Consider the following 9,509-nt stretch of genomic DNA (forward strand, 5'->3'; position numbering starts at 1 on the left):
CCAGAGCACGCTTTTCTCCCATCCCAGAATTACACAAGTATATCCATGTTTAATGAGTGTGGCACACACATCAAAACCAAAAATGTAGCAGGTTGTACGTAAAACCATAAAAATATAACAGGTTGTCACAGTCAAACATTTATCTTTTAAAACCTACTCTAATGTATGAAGCCATTCCTACAAGTTGACCACATTTGCTCACCCCAGAATTGGCGGTTCTGCGTCCTCATTGTGATGTTGATGCCGTCGTTCTGGGCTCCACCCTCTGCAAGTGTCTCCTCCAAAGCCATCGCGTACAGCACAAAACCATCATAGAAGCTGCCGGCAATGTAATCCATCTAAAAGTAGATGGACAAGTAGATGCAATTTTGATTAAAAGGACCATAATGAAGGAATACCCCTCCTTCAGCCAACATATAAAAGCTTGATTTACTGAAATTCTAAAAATGAAAGTGCCAAATACCAACAAAAACACTAAATACCTTATATCTTTAAAAAGTACACCCTGATGTACTTTTTGGGGAAACTCCCAAACCTAATATCTGAGATGTAAGCAGTAAAACTGAAAGGTATTAATTGCTAACATCCCTCATCATTAACTGATGCCAATTACACAGCACAGTGAGGATTTTTCTGCACAGAATATCTTATAAAAGATTAAAGAGGTCATGATGCTGCTGAGAATGCATGCTGTTTTCATAGGCTGCAACTTACCAATGATGGTTCCAAATGCACACCGAAATCCTTCTGAGCTCTGGCATGAAGCCTTTTCTGGAAGTCTTTGTACTCTGGATTATCAGGAGGCCGGTACGTTATGACGAAAACAGACTGGGGGAGACAGCGAGAGAAAAACTTTTTAATGAACTGTTTTAGCGTGTTTTATGTTATCACGCAACTGTAATATAAAATGGCTATCTAGCACGTTATTTAGTCTGGTTTTCATCCTTAATTTTAAAAATGATGCTAATGGAGTAATGGTTGAAATGCTATTTCTGTTTTTTTCATCTTGGTTTTTTCAGCCAAAATGCTAAAACTTGCTCTGTGACAATTTTGCATTTCAGCATATCAATTCTCCAACTACACACTCTTAGCATTGTCAGTTACACCGTTTTGTTGTTTGCGGTCGACATTCAGAAACTGACTAAGCAGCTAACCGGCTTACTGGCTAACAGTCGTTGAGCTTTAAATGTAAATGTGCTGTATTTATATAGCGCTTTTCCAGTCTTAACAACTGCTCAAAGCGCTTTTACATCTACAGGGAACATTCACCATTCACACACATTCATACACTGTGGCTGGGGCTGCCGTACAAGGTGCTACCTGCTCATCAGATAAACATTCATACACATTCACACTCCGATGCGCAGCACCGGGGGCAACTCGGGGTTCAGTGTCTTGCCCAACCTTCCGATTGGCAGGCAACCGCTCTACCACTGAGCCACAGCCGCCCTTTAAGCACGCTAAGAGTCAAACCAAAGCTAACAGTCACTTTAGTGACCCCAACTAACTTTGGCATATTTTCTGCCGTCATATGACATCCGAAAAAAACATAACAAAATGGTATGTAAATTATAACACCTGTGCTCTGTAACAACCGACATTTGTACAAAATAATAAGGTCAGCTAAGATTAAGTGGTAAGCCAAAACCACCCAATTGTCTGCTTCCCTAATCCTTTCCCTAATTCCCTAATCTTTCTAGGAATGAGTGTCTCTGAAAAATTAAACCTAAAATATAAAATAATATATAACCAAAGCTATCATAGAAAATATTGGGCTGTTTTGCAATCTCAAAAGAAAATATGTTTTAAATATTTGTTTAATCATTTGATTTAAAGTAGACATTTGACTGTGGTTAATAAGAATACTGTGATCAGCAAAGATAAATTACATACTATATTAAAACCACACAAACATCTGGCCTTTTTTAAATGTTTCTTCTTAAACAAGACAATGCATGCCATCAAGCAGGCCTATAATTACATTTAATTGTACAAAATTCTTTCAACGAGTTGATTTGCATCAAACCACTACACTGGCAAACATTTTTTTCCAACCTTTTTAAGTTTAGATTTATGATTTTCACATCTAATATTACTTGAAATCACATGTCATAACTAATTAGTATTGTTTTGGCCGTATACTACCTTAGAAGTCTAAAGCGGAGAACAAAATAACTTTTCATTATATTTTAATGACCTCCAAATGAATCAAACTTCAATGATAAAAACATATTTTTAAAGGGTTATGTTTAAAGCAAACCCTTGCCATTGTTATATACACTGACAAAAAACAAAAATTACTTATTTCATGATCTTTGATTTGAAAATCGTTACAAATTTCTGTAATATCACATGAGCAGAGACAGACATTTAACATTTGTTCAAGTGTTTGGATGGAGAAATCAAGACAAATATTTGCCTCAGGTGACCTTTGATTCTGTCGATATACTGCTGTCACAAAAACACATTTTAGACCTTTCTAGAAAATCCTCTGGCTTTGCTCCTAACTAAAATGTCTGTAGTTTTTCATGTTACAACAGTTGCAGTATTTGAACCCCACCACAAACTTCCACAAGCAATTATTGCTCAGAGGGAAGCCATAATGAGCCCTGTTATGGCTCGCTGACAAATTAACGCCTTGCAAAATCAGCTAAATGTGAGCCAAAATGTTGTTTTGCAGCCAGGGTCAGGAGCAGTTCACATGAGATAAACAGATAATGAGAGAACTGTGCTTAAGCTTTGATGCTTAAGCTGTTTCATACCTATTTATGGTTTGAACAAAACATCACTTTAACTAGTGGTAACATTTTCAGTCTCCAATCTTAAAATTGCTTTCTTCTTGAAATAAATTCTGGCTCATTAAAGTAGCTTTTTGTATGAATAGCTATGACTAGCTATGAAAAAGATATGAAAAGAATACTACAAATAAAAAAGTAGAAGTGTCCATCCCCAAATTGTTGTTTTCATGTGCTTTGGCTGAACAAATTAAATTACTTATTATCAGTTTACGTTAAAAACTCTGGCGATGCTGTTCTGCAATAACAGTAGGGCAAATAATAAGACTAACAGGGTATATTTATCAACATCAACGTAATTTTCCCATGACGATAATTTCAATAATTTCTTTCTGTTGATAGGCCTACTTTCCATTTAAAAACATTCTACCGTGTGTGCAGGTTTCCGAAATTAACACTCGCTAGTGGCCAAATGTGGTGTGGGCTGACACACGCACACACACAAACACTGGCGCACACACCAATCATTAACCGTTGACCACCAAGCAGGAAAAGGAGTCTCAGTTCACCCGTCCGGGAGGCTCTGACACACTTTCCGCACTCTGTGTCCGCAGACATCTGTCGGCTTGTACCGGTGTTGTTTTGTGTATTGTCAGACACATGCAGCTGCATTGTGTATGTCCGAGCCTGTCTCCATCGCCTCCACCTGCAGGTTGTCAGCTGTGTGTCTGCATGGTATCTACTCTCAGACAGCCAATTTAACTCGCCAGTCCTCATCAGGTATAGGTTTCATGTGTCACGTAGCCACCACAAAAAGAAAAAAAAAAAAAAAAAAAAAAAAAAAAAGGGAGCTTAAAAGGGCAAAATGCTGGTTGAAAGTTAGAATTAACAAGTTAATTAGCAGTTAAGAAATAAATTGTATGGCCTATTTACATTTTTATCATGCAAAAGACTTTTTTATAAAACTTTACACAAAGAAATTTAAAAACGCAGTGTCAATCTTCGAATCAGAAAAATATTAGATGATTGTTTGTTTATCGTTATTGAGGTAAAATGTGCAATTAATCATGATATTGATTTTTTTTTTAAAGTTCATGTCGTGCAGCCCTACTAGGGTCTATCCAAATGTGCAGATAACAAGGTGGAGCAGATATGTAAAGGGTTAGCATTAACACTAAATCCCCTTTAAGTCTGCAAATGGAAAGCAAAAGAAGGCAATACTTTCCATTAAATTCTTAAGTAAATGCTTCAACTGCTTGAAGCAAGCATCCGTTGAGTTCATTATGACAGAAAATTCCATAATCAATTGAAGATAATGCTAGATTGATGTTCAGAAAGCCGCTCTCCATCAAGACTCTGTGAGCACTGAATTAAAGAGAATAAAGAGAAGCCGGTGTGACATTTAGGGAGATAAATTAGCCGAGCGACACATCCGTGCCCACTCTCTTGTTTCTCAGTCCACTAATTTGTAGGGCTAAATGGCTTCCTGTGCAAACACATCCTCCCATTCATTAAAGTTGAGCAAGAATTTCAAATCTTAATGTGGTCGAAAGGATTGATGGGTCCTAGTCCTTTGGGAGTCTCAATTTACCCACCCATTGGCAGAAATTATGTAGCATCCTAAGATCATCCGTTAGTGAGTGTCTGTGTGTGTGTGTGTGTGTGTGTGTGTGTGTGTCTGTGTCTGTGTCTGTGTGTGTGTCATTATCAAAAAAGCTTCCCCTAATTTTGATTTGGAACAAATTATATTTAATCAGAACAATTGACTCTGAAAGTCTTTCAACCAACTGTCAGTTGTTCAGCTGGAGTTGAGGACTTCATTCTGTGTTACTGTGTAAGTAGAGCCTTGTAAAGATTATGGGATTTAGAGAGAAAACAGAACAGAAACAGTGAATAAAATGTGTTGTCAGAGACCTCCATTTCTCATGCCAAATGGTGGTTTTGGTCTTGTATTATTTCCTGCCTCCAATTACTAAGCGTGTGAAACTGTGACAGTCCACATTCAATAAATCAACAAAGAATGTGAATAGTCTCAATTTACTGTATGTGTACTACGGCAAGTAAGTGTGTGGGTGTTGTGTGTGTGTTGTGTGTGTGTGTGTGTGTGTGTGTGTGTGTGTGTGTGTGTGTGTGTGTGTGTGTGTGTGTGTTCGGAGTTCATTGTACCTTAAAGACCTTGATGGGATCAGCCCAGTCAGTGTCGGAATTCTGCCACGGTTTGTGATCCGCCAAGCTCTCCGCGAACACGTCCAGATAGAAAATGGCGTAGTTTTCTGGGTCCTGGATCTCGCTCTGGAACAGTTTCATGATGTTCAGGAAAGTCTCCAGGGGCCCGCAGAGGTATACAACTGCAGACAGAACAGAAATATAAAAAAAAATAATAAAAAACATTGTTTATCTCAAGCACTCATTTGTTTCTTTTAAATGTTGCTTTTCAGACTGGCAAGAGTCTCTGGATTCAAGTTGGATTTTTGTTTCCATTCTCGTGCATTGTTGTCTTCTGTCTGATACACTCAAGGTAATCACTGAAACAAGTTGGTATTAGAATCAGGCTGAAATATTCGTATAACAGTTACTTACTTTAAGGAAAATATGACTTAAACTAAATTGCTGAATAGGATGGATATACAGTATTTCATAGAGTAAGAAGTGTTGGTGGATAAATTTCCCTTGCTCTCCATGTAAAGCCGAGGGCCACATTTACACCAACGGACTTAACGCACTGTTCTGATTTAGCCATTTGTTATCAATTGCCTCTGACATAAGTACAAGCTAAATAAAAATTCTTGAGTGGGGCATTTTTTTGACTTATTGTTTGTGGTAGAACAAAACGTGAAGATCTCTTAAGCGTTTGTTAACCAACTCACTTTGTTACCGGCATAAAACCAAAAACCCATTGACTTTGAGAGGAGTTAGTTAAAATATTATAATTTTGTATCATGTGCAGGTATTTTCCACCATTTTTTGTAGTCACACATATTGAAATACACAGCACAGCACAAGTAGTGGATTGATTTGAGTCAAAATATTTACCTCAAGTGACTTTTGACTGTCTAGATATATGTTCTATATATATGCTGCTATCACAAAATTGAGTTTTAGACAATATAGCTGTCACATATTTCAACTCTTGCAATGTTGGATTTAAATGGATGGTCAGGGACAGACAGAATCTTCTGCAGCATATGCAGAGATGGAAAACAAACAAAATCAAACATCAGAAATCATCCAAAGATGAGTCAGGGGACTTCTTAGAGTGGAAACAACCAATAGGATTCAAACAAGACTATCCTCCAAGAAAAGCAACAGCTTCAGTCTTTTCAGCGAATGTCCAACAAATATAAAACGTTCACGTTAAAAGTGACAAAGCCCTCTAGCGGTTGTAGGAATTATAAGGAGACGATCTGGGTGGATTATGGGTCAACAAAACACGGGACACCGCTGTACGTATCCTGTTCCCAACTTACATAACTGATGCTTTTCTTTTTACTATGAGCATGGCTGTTCCCTGGCAGTGAGTCATGATTATTGCAAGCACGACAACAAAAGCCCTTTAACCAAGTAGCTATTTTAGTTCTCAAACTTTCCGACACTCTAAGTTGTTTTGTGCCTGAACCAAAAGGCAATGTTGTCTTTGTAGCGGCGTCAAGATCAGTACTGATGGTACTATTGCCAACACCCAAGTTTCAGCGACATTATCAAAGCAATTATCCTTCCATCACAGGAATGTTAAAAAATAAAGCTTCCACTAACAATTATTTTCATTGTTGATTTTTTTTCTCTCGATTGACATAAAATGTCAGAAAAGGGTGAAAAATCTCGATCAATCCAAACAGGAATTAAACTCGAGACCTCTATTACAGGCTCTGATGGTGTGTCTACCCACTACCTTCAACCTGCCACCTACACCCTCCCGCCGCTGAGTCATGAATAAAAAAACGTAGCATTATTTCCGTTCGCAGCTCAAGTCAGTTCCGAGGCAGTCCTTCCAGCTAGCAGACATTTCCTCATGTAGACCAAAGTCTGCTGGGGCTGCACAGACCCCAACTCTCATCTCTTCCAACATGGTTCACCACGCCAAAGAGTCCTGCTGTCTCCTGGACCGCTCCCAAAATAAATGTGCTACACAGCTGGGGGAAAATGTCCTCGTGTGTTGTAGCAGTCGCAGAGCATTCGGACCTGCTGAGGCTTTACCTCACACACAAGCACATTAAATTGTTTGGTACAAGTTGTTCCACTTCACAGACTTCAGGATGGTAATCAGCCCTGCGCCTGCTCGGCTCTCTACTCTGCAGAAAGTAGCCTTCTTATATAATATAGCCTCTTATTAAGTCCCATACTAATGTTTTCATCATTTTAAGAAATGCAGGTTTAAGGAATTTCACATATTCAAGTCTAATTTTTACCTCCATTAAGGAGGCAGTTTTTCCAATACGGTTTGTTTTTGTCGGATTTAGCAAGATATCTCAAAAACATGTCTAGCAACCACGGTTTGAGTGGCCCTTGCTGCATCCCTCTGTCTCTCCCTCCCATTTCCTCTCTCTCTTCTAATAAGGCCTTAAAAAATACCTTGGAAAAAGACATTGGCACATTTTGTACATCCTGTGATTTTCGGTCCCCAATTGTATTTTGATGTATACCAAGATCTGCAAAATAAGCATCTTCTATAATTAAAATAACACACATAAATGAATTGTGAGGAACTGTGAGCTCACTGAGTACCTTCTCCTTGATAAAAATACAGTCTGCCATGTTTCAAGATAATGACACTCCAGAAATTGTGCCAAGAACAACAATGTGATCAAACATTATCTCACCTTATTAGAAAGAAAACAACTGGGAGCTGAATAACAGGACTTGGTTTGGGATAAACTGTATTGTGGATGTTTCACTAGACCATAGATAACACTAGTTTCTGATAGGCTGTTAATGTTATAATCCTTGTAGTTGTAGCTAGGTAGGACTCTAGTAGTTGTCATTGTTAGTGGCGGAGTCACGTAGGCTTCAGCTTGCCAACCAAAACCAATTTTCTCGAAGTTTCTCACAGGAAACGGTGCAGACCAATCGGTCATTTCGGTCTGAGTTGACTAAGATTCCTTTAGTCAATTCATCAATTTAGTAATTTAAGCTTTTTTCATCCTTAATGACTTATTTTCAAGAAACGTATGCGCACATCTCTTGTGAACAGAAGATTTAAAGTGAGGGTTTTGCATGATTCCTTGTGGAAAAACTAATTTTTTACAGATCTGTCGATGACATCACCTATTCGATTAGTCGACAATATTGTATGAGTGTTAGTTGAATAAGATTTTCCTGAGTTGAGGACAGGCTTTTTTTTTAATTTATTGATTTTTATTTAAAATTTACTGTCTCCAGACATGTACAAATCAGAAAACAGAGTGACTGAAAGAGGATAGGTTAATGGACAACAACTTAGAATTTAGGCGAGAGTGCATAATAAAAAAACAAAAAAATAGCCCAAAGGGGAAATAAGTTTTGTATATATACTCATAATCTAATAAGAAATGCATACAATAATTAGGCAAAACATAAAGGCTGTTGATCTACTTTATCACATGACATCTGACCATCTCATGTTTCATGTTCTCCATCTGTAAACATGACTGAGCCTCTGACATGGAAGATAACTGTGAGAGAAGGGGGCTTTCACAATCATGTTTAAGGCTTAAGCAAGAAATGACTACACAATAAAAACCTCAGTAGACTAAATATGTCAAAATCTAACGAACTCAGATTTATGTGTATATTTTTTTGAATCATGCATGGAAATTTACATTAAAAACTTTCAAATCAGAATCAAATCGTGAGGTGCCCAGAGACTCCTACCCCTACAAACTATATCCTCCAAAACTGACACCTCTCTAAACAGTTTCAGTTGCTGGAAGAAGAAGCACTGCTCTGCTTCAAATTGTGGTGTTCTTAGCCTATATTATATTATTATCAGGACCTGGCAGTGTACATTGTTGGTTACGTGTTTGAGGACGTTAGTGAGTGTAAGTGTCCTGAAACAAGACAAAAAAAGATGGATGAACTAGTAAGTAAATGACATTGGATTATGGGAAGTTTTGAAAGCAAGCTTATTTGTGATGGGAACGGCAGAGTTCTCCACACGTTTTAAGAAAAGCTAATTACATGCATGTGCACAAGGCAAGGCAAGGCAGCTTTATTTGTAGAGCACATTTCAGCAACAGGGCAATTCAAAGTGCTTTACACAAAATCAGTTAAACAGAAAAAACAAGTATCCTCAAAAGAAAAAAAAATTCATAAAATAGATAAAACACAATTGTAAACTTGAGACTACCTTCACTAGTCAATGTAAGTGCTACCTTTCGTGATCACCGTCAGTGTCACTACCCTTCACGACTCTATTTTTAGAGACGTTACCTTTCGTCTCCTTGGACTCTTCTTCACACTAATCAAGCCAATCTAGTGCTGCCTTTCGTGTCTATTTACGACACTACACATTCACACTTTTTCTTTAAAGTGCTACCCTTTGAGTCTGCCTTTCTCTGTCTTTCTCTGTATAAAACCCTAACCCATTTGAGACTACCTTCACACTAATTAGTCAATTTTAGTGCTACCCTTTGTGATCACCATCAGTGACACTACCATTCACGACTATTTTTAGAGACGTTTTACTTTCGTCTCCTTGGACTCTTCTTCACACTAATTAAGCCAATCTAGTGCTGCCTTTTGTGTCTATTTACGACACTACACATTCACACTTTTTCTTTAAAGTGCTACCCTTCGAGT

At 37.9% G+C, this 9,509-nt stretch overlaps 1 protein-coding gene across 1 annotated transcript in view; it reads right to left on the reverse strand.

Moving 5' to 3' along the window:
* The window catches only part of npr2 (natriuretic peptide receptor 2), a 102,899-nt gene that overhangs the window by 67,761 nt on the left and 25,629 nt on the right, over positions 1-9,509 (reverse strand). The window contains exons 2-4 of the mRNA XM_032539804.1: positions 4,902-5,083; positions 715-828; positions 203-338 (exon numbers count right to left, since the gene is read on the reverse strand). Of these exons, the coding sequence (XP_032395695.1) occupies positions 203-338; positions 715-828; positions 4,902-5,083 (432 nt within the window). The remainder of the gene's footprint in view (positions 1-202; positions 339-714; positions 829-4,901; positions 5,084-9,509) is intronic.

Source organism: Etheostoma spectabile, chromosome 16 (assembly GCF_008692095.1).
Source record: "Etheostoma spectabile isolate EspeVRDwgs_2016 chromosome 16, UIUC_Espe_1.0, whole genome shotgun sequence".
Lineage (NCBI taxonomy): Eukaryota > Metazoa > Chordata > Actinopteri > Perciformes > Percidae > Etheostoma > Etheostoma spectabile.